At 37.5% G+C, this 12,974-nt stretch overlaps 2 protein-coding genes across 4 annotated transcripts in view; one reads left to right on the top strand and one right to left on the bottom strand.

Annotated features, from left to right (window-relative positions):
- Window positions 1-5,499, top strand: part of LOC114516852 (speract receptor-like) — a 31,884-nt gene extending 26,385 nt beyond the window's left edge. For all 3 annotated transcript variants that reach the window (XM_028536438.1, XM_028536439.1, XM_028536440.1), the window contains 5 exons: window positions 2,603-2,897; window positions 3,310-3,701; window positions 4,133-4,265; window positions 4,384-4,479; window positions 4,678-5,499. In XM_028536438.1, coding sequence (XP_028392239.1) covers window positions 2,603-2,897; window positions 3,310-3,701; window positions 4,133-4,265; window positions 4,384-4,479; window positions 4,678-4,715 — 954 coding nt within the window. In that variant the 3' untranslated portion in view covers window positions 4,716-5,499. The remainder of the gene's footprint in view (window positions 1-2,602; window positions 2,898-3,309; window positions 3,702-4,132; window positions 4,266-4,383; window positions 4,480-4,677) is intronic.
- Window positions 5,500-8,423: 2,924 nt separating this feature from the next.
- On the bottom strand, window positions 8,424-10,600 carry LOC114516604 (partitioning defective protein 6-like). Its single transcript, XM_028536131.1, has 3 exons — window positions 10,449-10,600; window positions 10,139-10,361; window positions 8,424-9,202 (listed from the first exon to the last, which is right to left on the bottom strand). Exons 1-3 carry the CDS (start codon window positions 10,524-10,526, stop codon window positions 8,424-8,426), a joined length of 1,080 nt encoding a protein of 359 aa, XP_028391932.1. The 5' UTR covers window positions 10,527-10,600.
- Between the last annotated feature and the right edge of the window lie 2,374 nt (window positions 10,601-12,974).

Raw genomic sequence — 12,974 nt, 5'->3', positions numbered from 1 at the left:
GTCGCCATAACCCTCCTAGGGCTTGCTTTTCGCCACTGCGCCTGCTCGCGGGTCTAGTATTGACGAGTGTGTTTTTTCAAGTATTTCATTTATATTTACAAATACCTGCTATGATTGTGTCGATTTGGGTAAAAATCCCTTAAAATAGTTTATCAAAACGTAGCGCATCTATCTATCCCTAAGGAAGTCGACATTTCGCCTGTATGCATGGACTCATAATCACTCAGTCGCTTAGATGGCGATGCCTTAAATAGGCATTTGTTTATCAGTCTCTGTCCTGCCTCTGACCTGCCTCTGATAACTTTCATATCGGAAATTGTTTCACTATCGGGAACGTTGAAGTGAAGATTGAAGTTTTCTTCGTTTTTTCTACTCTCTCTTCAAGTCCAAACTTCAAGTCTACAACGTGTCTTCCGGATTCCCCATAATTGCTACTGTAAACCCTTTATAATTTCTCCATCACGATGACATGACGAAAGATACCACTGATACATTTTAAGTGTCCTTTCAAAACCCCTAATTGATGCCTTTTTTGGGTTACCATCTACTAAGCCTCAAAATCAGAAAATTGCCTTTAGCAGGTGTACGGTTTCTGACAGTCTGCCGGCCTCCGATATTGTCTTGAAAGTTTACGAATTTACGAGTATCCGAACTAGTAAGAGCGCATTGCCCCTTGCGAGCTCCGAGTTTAACTTTAAGGTTAGATGTTTTATATATAGAAAGACAATCTTAATTGAATTAGCTGTATCATTGCCAATCATTTGTATTCTTGGCAAAGCGATTGCTTTAACTATACTCTTACCTCTGTCCAATCTGAACTCAAGCAGAACTTTCAACCCTAAAGCCGATGCATATACGACGCGATTCCAGTCGGCCGAGTAAAATTTAGCAAACGTGTCTTGATCACGATGCTTAGGCTCTTTTGCCCGAGTGTTTTTATAGTGTTGAATACGGTATCGCTTTGACACAGTGGCACAAGCAAGCCGCCTAAATTCGTAAGAGCTTCAGCACCGCATATAAAGCATTGTGAAGGAATATTTTCATCTGAGACTGAAAACTTGACGTCCATTTTAATATGCGTTTATTGACGTCATTCGTGTGAAATTTCCTGTATTAAGCGCTTTCAGTTAAACAAAAACTGCACAAATAGTGTATTTAATCAACTAGTTTATTTTAATACATTCTGGTAAGGTTAAAAGGCCAATGCCCTTGTGGAAACGCCACATGCATGGCATATGCTTGCATATGTATGTTACCCGTGCAATGTCCCATATATAAACTTCTTCATGTAATCGCAATTCGTTTTTGTAGAGCATGTGTTCGAAATATCAAAACCTACATCGGTACAGGAAACAAATGACACTAAACGACTTGAGAAACTTGAAATCACCATAAGTATATGCATAATTTCTAATTAACAAATATTTTATCGAGCTTGAGTGATGGTTTTGTAAAGTACCTAATACTTCATAAACGGATTATCTAGTCACTAATAGTATATTTTCTCGACTTACACACGTAACACTGACGCACATGTATTTTTTAAGAACTCTCGTGATTACAATTTTGGACAAGTTACAAACGTCACCAGTAAATTCTTTCCACTTCGATAGTCAGAGATATATTCATAGATATACTGATGTTTACCAGCATTTATAAGTGATAGAAAATTTTGAAACTTATCATGGTGAATATACTACCGTTTCTTAATTAATTGAATATGTAATTCATGAGAGAAACTCAATCACGATATTGGCTGATTGGCGCCTGATTTAAGTGACTACGTTTTTCAACGAAATTTTTTGTGTATAGGAATTGTTTAACATTGCCTTAGACAAAGTCTTTAGCATCTGCGTAGCAAACTGCATGCCGGGTACGATACATATTTTGTCTTTTCTGCCATTTGCTCCACGTTGCTGAACTCCACTGGCCTTACGAACCACTTCGAATTCACTTAATTGCTTCTTATAAAATCGCCCGAAAAGCTCATGGAAATTACCGTTCATGCACGCAACGCGACAATGAAATGTAGCTACTTGTGACGTCGACGTTATTAAGAGAAGCAAAAAGAGAGATTTTCCTCATTTTTGTTACATAATAACGAGACGTTGAAGTATAGGAGAGCAATTTCAAAAAACGCTTAAACATTTTTGATCGGATCTTTCCAATCTCTTGCCAAAATTGCTGACGTATTGTACATTGTCGATGAAGGAATATGTCGTTTATGAGACTAAACTAATCTGATTGCCAAAGTCCCAAACTAAACTTGATCCAGCTTGTTCTAAGAATGAATCGTGGTGAAATAAGTTGTTTATGTCCCCTAGGAGTTAATTTTGGAATTGTTCTTTTTGTCTACAACTACAAATAGATCTCTTTTAATGTAGAATCTTTAAAAAGTGTTTGAAGGTTTCAAAATTCTTCGAAATTGAAAACGTCTAGCATCATGAGAAAGTGGCATATTCTAAACACGCTTGCTCGCGAACTATATTTTAGAGCGCATTATGTAACTTTTAATCTTTATTTTTTGTACGAATTTTAATGTTATATGCTTGTTTCATTCGCGTAAATCAATACTGATCCAGTCCGCTATCTCCCTCTATAGGATTGTCAAGATACTCATGTCTCAAACAAAAAGTTGTATCCAAACTTTGCTCGTACCAACCCGCAACACAGCAAGGCCGCGTTCCCCATCCTCTCCTTTTTGAAGGCGAGAGGCCTGGAACGAGTTAAAATCGTTTATCAAGGAAGCAAGAAATGGATGACGTTCAAGAAATTTGTAGCGCGCCTTTTGAGACGCAATGGTGTGGAAATCGCAGACACTGTAAAGGTCACCATGTTTGAATTTGCCATGGGGGCCGTTCCTGGGAAGTTCAATTCTATTCCTTCTGGGTCTCAAGGTATGTTTGTATGAAATTTTGACCAGTATACCTAAAGTTTTTTCATGGCGACTATACACATTCATCTTCCATTCGGCATTCTCACTAAACAACATCCAGAACTTCACAAAGATGTCGTACTGCTGTCGATGTCATAAAACCCATATAGACTTTCGAATACACTGTGGAGTTTACAGACGCAAAAATTAGAAGGCAGGCTTTGATATTGAACTGGCAAGAACTATTACAACTCGGTGATTGGGTCAGGGCCAAGCATGCAACAGTTCTTGAGTCCAACCTTCTTTAACAAATCATGTTTATCTAGTTTATTCCATCACCAAATTTTGGTAATTCAGAAACCGAGATAGGCGTTTGGGAAACCGAAATTGGCGTTTGCACGCATTGATTTTTTGTGTTTCTCTTATATTTTTAGCAACAATATTGGCGACCGACTTTGGTATAGCCAGAGAGATCATGTATTATATGCAAGCATATGCTGAAAAGAATCCGTCCGACTCGTACTCGAAGCATCACTTCATCACTGCACCTTCTGGCAAGGTGGAGATAAAGGTTAACATTCAGCATCCATTCAAATGGTTTTTTAGTCATTTTGTGAAAACTACTAAAGAGAGAACAAACGTGACCAAAAGAGCATTTGAAAAGCTTTCGATTGTCGCCAATGTTCCCGATATGGAAACAGATCAGCATAAAGCTTTTGAAGAGGAATTGAAAAAGAAGTCTTCCGAATATCCCTGGTTTAGCCGAGCTTACCAAGGATGTTTAAAACTTAAAGGATCGTGCATTTTCAATAGATCCACCGCGAAGGTGAGTCGGTAGCGTTTGGTGCCATGAATTTTGTGAGTCAATCAAAAATATGTAATATTTTGCATCCCTACGCGGCAATCACACGACCGAATGCGTGGGAAATATATCGCTTTGATCTATATTAAATAGTCATGCAATATATAGTTGGACAACACAATTATAGAATTTGCTACTTGATAGTAGTGGTGCAAATAAAAGCCTTTTTTAGTACAAATCAGTGTTATATTGCTGGAATAAAGTCCATGAAAGTATCTCAGTGACAAACATAGGGTTGCATCAAAGGAGATGAATGCACACTTCATGATTGCACGCCTCAGGTAACTCTACAGCCTTGGGCCGGTTTTTCCAACGGCGCTCAGCTTAAACGGTGGATATAAGTTCAAAATGGAATAATAGCAATTCATATTAAGATTTCTGGCTTATGCATTTAGATTCCTGCCAAAGGGGCGTACTTATACGATGCCGTGATGCAGTTTGCTAAAGCCTTACATGAAGTAAGGCAAGATGGTAAAATGCCGACGGGAAAGAATATTGTTGATAGACTAAAAGGAAAGCACTTCGTAGGTAAGACAAATGCTCTAGGATCCGGCTTACACTTGATACAAATTGAATTAGATTATGTATTATAGTCGTAGTGTTTGGCAACCTCTGTTTACCATTAATATTTTTATTCCTCGTACAGGTGCTGACGGCCATCAACATCAGTTCGACGAGAACGCGGATGTAATATATCACTTTACAATCCTCCGTTTAACTAGAGACAAAAATGATGAATTAAGTAAGTTGTTATCCCGTTGAATTTACACGTTGTGAGAACTAGGAATTGTCGTACAAAATATCTGATGGTGAATTTGCAAAGAATGTATCTCATTTCTTTCCTCAACATTAGGAATTTAGGATAGAATATTGCTACTGCTTCTACCGTATACCAAAATAACTTTATACTTAATTGTACTTTTTTTATTTGCTTTTCTAGATATGCTACCTGTGGAGTCTTCAGACAGAAGACGTTAACAGAACTAGCCTGTCACATGTGTTAAAGAAATCTATAAGACAAAGAAGAAAATATAGTTTTGAGGTCCATGCATGACTGTGTAGATTGTAGACAGAAGCCTTAAAGGATACGTTCACACACTCACGATTTCTCGGGTCAATCCCAAATTGATGTTAAAGAATAATGACATTTGAAATAGTTAGGTGCAATGCTAAAATGACAAAATCTTACACAACAGACATTCCATAGACTTGCAAGATAACATCAAGAGAGATCCATCCGAAAAATCGCTGTGTGTTTAACGTACTTGTGACAAAAAATTGAATATTGTTTTACACCGTATAATTAGTGTTTATGAAGACATTATAAAGGCCGTGAGGAAATTCTCATCTTGCCTATCCCTTCTTCAATTCTAATAAAACTGTAGTGGAACCTAAATTTCCTAAAATTTTACCTCTAATTATGACTGTAGTGACGATAGTCTCAACACTTTTAGCGTTGTAAAGCAATATTAGGTTTTGGCTTTAAAAATGGTCATGTATATTGCTGTATGATTCGTACCATGTTATAATAAGATATCTTATGTAGTTGGTCTATAGGCACAGTTGCATAGAAGATGATATAGTACGTTTTGTGAAAATAGTGTCAATAGATAAATTAGTATTAGGTATTAACTCACTGCAAACAACACTCGCGTTGTTTTTGCTGAATGTACATATAAATATGTTATTAGAGCACAGACACTGCCCCAAACGGCTGCACTGGCACATTTTATTTAAGAGAGATGTATTAAATGACAATTCACGCAAGATAATCCGGGGTTTTTTTCCACGAACTTAAAGTGGCAGTCAAGTTTGTTTCGTGCACCATTTCTGCCATAACAATGCGAGCAACAATCCTGGCAAAAACCATCGAATTCCCTCTGAATGATTTGTAGTTTTTTACGCAAAAGATAAACATTTCTGTGCTGTTTCCCCCCCCCCCACTCGTCAATGTTGAATCTATGCTAAATGTTGGAATAAGTTTCCATAAGTAAATAAATAAGTTTTGACACATCACCCAACATTTATTTGTGGGGGAAGGGGGGGGGAGGATTTTGAAATAAATCTGCGACTACAGACTGTACTTCAATTACCCCTGGGTGTCGTCAATGTTTTGACCAGGATTGTAGGTCCTCTGATGTAAAAATCGACCAAATTTTCCAAGTTTTCATCTTTTCATACATAGAATCTACCTCATGTTCTTGAAGCATATGGCGAACCTAAAGCTCCGTTTACTCTTCACTCAATTAATTGGCGCGGCACGGTTAATTTATGATAATTCGCTAGTTCCAGTCTGAGCACAGATAAAATTGTGCATGGGTATCCATGGTACCAGTGCCACGCCCAGTCGAGTGTATTAGAAAGCGCGTTAAATGGTACAGAAGTTCAAAAAGTAAACAAACCTTTGTTTACATACGGACTTGACTCCCACTTTAAAGTTTGCTGGGGATCGTTTAGATTAGAACACAAAATCCGATTTTACCACCTGCGCTGCGAGACAACTTCACAGCCATTTCAAACAAGGTTAAAAGTTCGACATAAAGACACGACATAAACAATTATTGCTTTATCTGCCTCAACTAGTCAACTACATACAATATGGTTAAGTTCACCGAAGACCAGCTTCGTAGGAGATACTTATATTGCTTACAAGTGATGAATATGAGAAAATCAAACAAATTTTTGATATAAATTTTAACCTTAAAACTGTAAGCGATTTAGTCATCTGGGCATGATAACTACTGGGCGTTGATGTCACTTTTTTTCTATGGATGTAGGGATTTTTTGATGGGCTTGTTTAATACTTATTCTGTATATTGTGTGATGTGGAATCCAGATTCCAGGTATAGGAATCCAAACTCCAAGCAAAATAAGCCAAAATCCAAAAAGGAGAATTCGGAGTCCTGGTATAGGAATCCGAATTCAAGGGAGGCAGTCTGGATCCCAGGTATGATCCAGGGAGAAGCCGAAATCCACGAAAGGGAATCCGGAGTCCTAGCATAGGAATCCGAATTCCAAGGAAAGGAAGACGGAGTCCAACTATGGAAATCCGGAATCCTAGTGAGAGAATCAGGATTCCAATAATGGAATCCGAAATCGAAAGAAGAAAAGCCGAAATCCAACTATGGGAATCCGGAATCCTGAGATAGGAATCCGAAATCAAAGAAGAGGGAAGCCGAAATCCAACTATGGGAATCCGGAATCCTGAGATAGGCATCCGGAATCCAAATATTGGAATCCGAAATCAAAGAAATGGGAAACCGAAATCCAAATATGGGAATCGAGAATCCTAGTATAAGTGCAGGTACAATCGGAAACTCGATGAAATGCCAGGTTCGACCCAAAATGGGTAGCTTGGGCATTTTATTCCGAAATGCGAAATTGTACATCTTGAACGACCATTTGGGTTCCTTATATCCGGATGATACTTCATTTACGCGTTTTTTTTGCGTGAAGCTCTCAACCCACAGGGAACTATTATAGGAACTGCAATCCTTTTTTTCCCATTTATGTTAAATTCTTTAAAAAATCGTGGGAGAGATAAAGATTACCGATGTCTTTCATGGCCTCTCCGTTTCTATATTAAAGAGGACTTTGTCGAAAATGATATTTATGATTCCAAGTGCTTCTAAAATTAAGTTCTGAAAGACTACTTTCTTCGAAATTTATGGACTAAGTGTTTCCTTGACTATTTACTGGGCCTAGTCTAGTTTCCTGACGACATATAAGAGTAAAACGTTCCCACAAAATACTTATTGTCAATTACTAAATATTGTTTTTTCAAAGTTTTGGTGAACTGATTTCACGAATCTTCTGTGCAGGAAGGGTAGAATGGGAAATATTTTCGCGATAGTTCATATCTTTTAGGTCTCTCGACTTTGCATAAACATCAAAACACAGCACACAAGGTTTTGGTTTTAAAAATTTCCCAATTTTAATCGCTAATTGATCATAAATACAAATATATTCCTAAGATAACTAGCATATCTATAGAAACTTGCGACTACCCGTAATCCTATACTTTCTTGCAAAATAATTCTACATTGTACTCTAGTTTATAGTAATAGTTCTAGAAAATAAACGCAACGCAGAGAGTCCAAGGCTACGGTGTGCCCTAATAAACTGTTAAAAATTCTGATGGTAAAAATGTAAAGTTTGACTCCTAAGACATGCACAGCATGCCCTAGCGTTTATGTTCGTTATTATTTGCGCACATGCAAAAGAAAATTGACTGGGTAATATTTAGCCTACTTTCTTTTCAGATTATTTCCAACAAAAGCTAGCTTGTTTTTGCAAGGATCGGTCACATAAGACCATGTTACCCTCACATATATTGGCTGACCATCAGTTTGGTTATGAATTGTTTGGCAGATAGTCTACTAAAAGGTTATTCTTAAAAAAATGTGCTATATTTTATTTACATATATAGTATATGTACAATTATTATCACAATGGAACTGTGATAAATTGTCACAAGTTGCTCAGGATTCTTGGTCTAGTCTCAGTATATGGTTCCAATGAATTTTCAAAATTATTTTTTGTTCTTTTAACTTATACAGTTTTGCCATGAGACTTCACCTTGATGTGATACAAGCATCCTGGATCTAATCAATAATATAAATTACCAGCCCATCCAGGCTGCACCAAACATACATAATCACCTAAATGGACAGAATTCCATCCTCATTACCACCCCCCCTCTCCCTCATCCCCGCTGTCATCAAACATTTCACAAGCTGGGTTAATTAACCCATTACCACTACCGATAAACATCCCGCTTGGAGTTCCCACGCTGGTCGGTCTCTTTGGTTTTCTAGAGTAAGTGTCCGTCCCATCAAGTTGAAGTGACATTGGTAGGTTTGGTGTTGAAAATGTTCTGTTGTCAGTTAATCTTGTTCTTGATATATCTGGATTCGATTTAACCATATTCATATCTTTATAACCCATCCGTCCTTGGCTCATTGATCGAGGTGTAGCTACTGGTTGACTGACTGGTTTTACAGTTATAATGAGATTGTGGCTGTTTGCAATCATCATATCTGTAACTTGATCCAGTGTTTTTCCAGAAACTTCAATACCATTAACTTCTAGAACTTCATCATTAACTGCTAACAATCCAGTACTCTCGGCCAAACCTCCAGGGACTAGTCGTGATATAAAAATTCCTGGAACTTTTTCCATTCCAGTTGGGGTAACGCGCAGGCTTGTGCCATCTCGGATGTAGAAACCCAGAGGCTTATCACTGTTGTGTTTTAAAAGCCGAACTCGCCGATGTGTTTCAGGGACGATGTCAACATCAACGATTGCAGAAACCCGTCTAAAATCTGAAGGTGTGCTAATGGCCAACCTGTGCGCCAGTTTCGGCCTGTTAACTACAACATTTGTTACATTTGAGAGGATATTTCGTTTCTTTGGCGAGCCAACAACTGGTGGAACATAGGTGTTATCATTATCATAGCTTTCACCTGAAGAAAAAATCAACAACTTAATGAATAATGATCATTTCAATCAGTACTTTTTAAGCAATTAATGTCATTCTTTCAAACTAAGAGTATTTGTATTTTGTAGATGTGCTTTATATAAAATATCTAAAACATGTAGATAGCCCTAATTTAACAAAAAAATGCTATCAAATAAGTCCTTGTAACAAAGTAGGCTTTTAAAGGCTTTTAAAATATAAAATAGGCTGTCAAAATAGGCTGTCAAAAAGATTTTTGTGTGTTTATTTTACACAATGTCATGCAATATTAGACACACATCTAAGCTTTTTCTTAAACATATCGCATTATACACATTTTCTACAATGGTCGGGACTACAATTCACGTAAATTTAATTTTCACATCATAACTGCTGTAGTGTGTCAGGCCCTAGAATGTAAGTGGCACACCTCAGTATAAATAATTAAGAAAAAATTTGTACTCGATAAAAAATGAGCCAAACGGAATCAGGACAGGATCAACCACAATCCTCTGGGCCAATTAATGGCCAAAGATGGCAACATTTAATATACTTAATCAATATAATTTAACGAAACTTGTGCAATGCGACACAGCAATAAATTGGCTGCAGGCCAAAATTGGCTACTTCGATTTTAGTGTTAGGCCATTGCAACCGGACAAAATATGTCAAATTCTTCAAATACGCAACTCCGCGAATACGATAAAAGTCGCAATTCAGCTTTAAAAGTAACAAATTGAGATTCTTATTTAGGAAAATGGACAATTTAATACTTCGTGGATCTAATGGATTTATCTAATATATCTCTTTATCAATGCATACAATACAAATTAGTGTCTGGAAGCAATCGGTATTGAAGGATATAGGTCTAACATAAGGGCATTTTGTCGAGGAAACGTAGAAATTTCATAATAAAGCAAGCAGTAGACAACATTCTACGCACCTTGTCGTTGTAATACAAGCCGTAGCCTTTGGTTGGCATGTTGTAGTGCTGCGCCAAGGTTATTGTTATTGTTAATAGGCAGTAGCTCGCGATCAGGATCCGTGTACCACAGTGTGAAGGGTATTTTTTCCAAGTGATGTAGTCGCTCCACGAAGGTGTAAAAGTCGGAAAATTCGGTATATTGCGAACGCTCGATCGATACACGTCGAAACTCTGCATCGAACTATAGAAAAGTAGCATTCAATTCAAATTAGTATTCGATACCGCTTCAGACGAAGGCTTTAATATCCGACATTCTTAAATAGCAAACCTTTGATTTTAGTTCAATCTTTGATAAATCTGGTTGTGTGAACATCCTCTGTAAGTTTCCTTGTTTTTTCGAGCTCATTCTTCGCTATATTTCTCGTCAAAACGCAGAAAACCTTTTGTTGTGTATTGACATTACCTCACATTTAGTGAGTGTTTTATATACCACGCTCTGAGCATGCGTAATAGCGTCATATTCTCATTCCTGTTGGGTGGGGCTTACACTACGAATGGCATTCCTATGACGTCATCTACATCCCACATAAAACGTGGGGTAAGCGGCTTGTGATGATGATTCAACGTTTATTAGCTATCTGTGTAAGCTAGATGATGAAAATCTTTTATCAATCCAAAAACATCGACAAAAATTTTGTATAATATTTCAGTAATTGGTCAGAGACGCAGACTAGTAACTACACTTCAACAAATTGATCTAAATCCTAATCTAACTATACTTTTTCAGCAATTCCTATTTGAGTAACGAGAAAATCGGTAATTGTAAATCAATCTTATCGACTTGAAATCTCGCTTGAAAAGGCAACATTAAGTATACTCAACACGTGGGGCTAAAATTGAAACAGTAAAACCTAAAATAATAGAATTAACCGACACGTATAATCTGATGTTTTCATCTTTTGCTGCTAAATTTCCGATGTTGGTATGGTCTCTATTATTTGTTTATCGTAATTGTCAAATTCTGGAATGATAAAGGCGTGTGCCGGGTAATGCCAGTTGCCCAGTGAGTGGGCGCCGGACAGGGTTAAAGTCCAAATTTGAAGTTTGTTTACCTCATTCTTGGTGTTTGTTTGTTTCTATTAGCTTCTGGTTAATTGGGTCAATTGCTGCGGCATGTAAAAAGCAAATATGACTGAGATTTCATGGTATTCATTGACGCAGTTGAAACAAGTTTAAGATAGCTGTGGTTTTGCCTATAGCAAGAGCTAGGCTAATCTGGCCTGCAATTTAATGGATAACCACATTCGTTTGCCGCTACGAAGTATGGTCAGTGGCAAATACCTTACATTTATTTGTTGCACAGTATAGCATGTCCGTCATGATTTAGTTCCAGAATGTAGATTCTTTGACTTAACATTTAAAGTCAATGGACATCAAGGCATTTGTCTCTCCCCTGATATGAAAATCTTATTAGCCCTTCAATGTATACAAAATCTAAACCGCTCTCACGACATACCGGTAAAATGTCATGGAGGTCATAGCCTAACATGTTACATTACGTCATTTGAAATGGCGGTTCTTACCAATGACTGTTCTTACTTCGCGAGATTGAAGGAAAACTGTTGCTGAAGAATGTTTATGCCAGTATTGAAACAGAAAATACTGGTTTGCAATCGCCGTTCAAAATATCGAAATGCAATAAGCACTCCAACTCATTACAGCGGGGTAGAGTTTCTCTTAGACTGATATACTAAACTAACCCACTTTCACTATAAACCGAGAAAATGATGCCGAAAGAAACTAAAAACTCACACAGAATTCTTGGTGCGGAGTGAAACAACACATATAACAACGCCTAAAGGTTATAAATCGAAACTCAAGGCAGTTGAATCAGCAAGAGATGTATTATTGTCTTGGGTTTTGTTTGGCAAGGTCACGTGAAACTCGCTAAGGTTTTGTCTGAGAGGGGTGAAACTCGTTGAGGTTTTGTCTGACAGGGGTGAAGCTCGCTGTGAGCATGTTCGTAATGCAGTTCCTGATTGACGGAACATACGCTTATATCCCTGCAGTGCAGGAAAAGACACTTCCCTGAAGGATAAATGTTTAGCCTTTAGTTTACGTCAATCCACAACAAGCAATGTCGTGCTGTGATAGTTTGAATTGCTCCGGTTTATTGAAACAGTTTTCATTAGCATTTCCGTACAAAGAGAGTAAAGCGACCAGCCAAAGGTCAGATTGCGGCGGCGAACAGACTGGCCGTTATAATAATTCTCGCTATAATTTTACAATTATATGTATCTGCTGTTGTCATTCACTTTACTGTTTTCTCAATTTTGATTGGTTAATTTACCTGCAAATAACTGCGTGAAAATAATGAGCATGAGCATTGACTTCAATTTTGTAAACAATAATGGCGACATACTTTGCTGAACTTTCGGAGAATGAGTTACTCGGAGAATGAGTTACTCGAAGAATGAGTTACTCAAAAATAATATAAGATAAGTGAATCGCAGATCAATTATCTGCTCGCCACCGATAAATCACGATATTTTCCTCGACCTCGTTCAATATTTGATTATTATTTAGCGTAAAAATATTGTCTTTCAACAGGCCGTTAATTTTGCTATTCACAAGTATAAAAAAATTCGGTTATAAAAACGCTGTCAAGAAATACAATAGAACGACTCTTGATAACGGACATATAGATGTTGTACCAAACAAGGCCGTGTGTGTGGTATAGAGATTAGAGATTTTTCTGTATAGAACAATCTTCCCCAAACATGAACGGCTGCTTTGCATCACAACAACTCTGCCAGCGCGGGCGAGGCGACCTTTCGTGATCTGGTCGTGCAGC

Source organism: Dendronephthya gigantea, unplaced genomic scaffold, assembly GCF_004324835.1.
Source record: "Dendronephthya gigantea isolate DGI-Jeju-01 unplaced genomic scaffold, DenGig_1.0 000006F, whole genome shotgun sequence".
Classification (NCBI taxonomy): domain Eukaryota; kingdom Metazoa; phylum Cnidaria; class Anthozoa; order Malacalcyonacea; family Nephtheidae; genus Dendronephthya; species Dendronephthya gigantea.
Note: the sequence above shows the minus strand (reverse complement) of the source record. Positions and strands in the feature narration are given on the sequence as shown.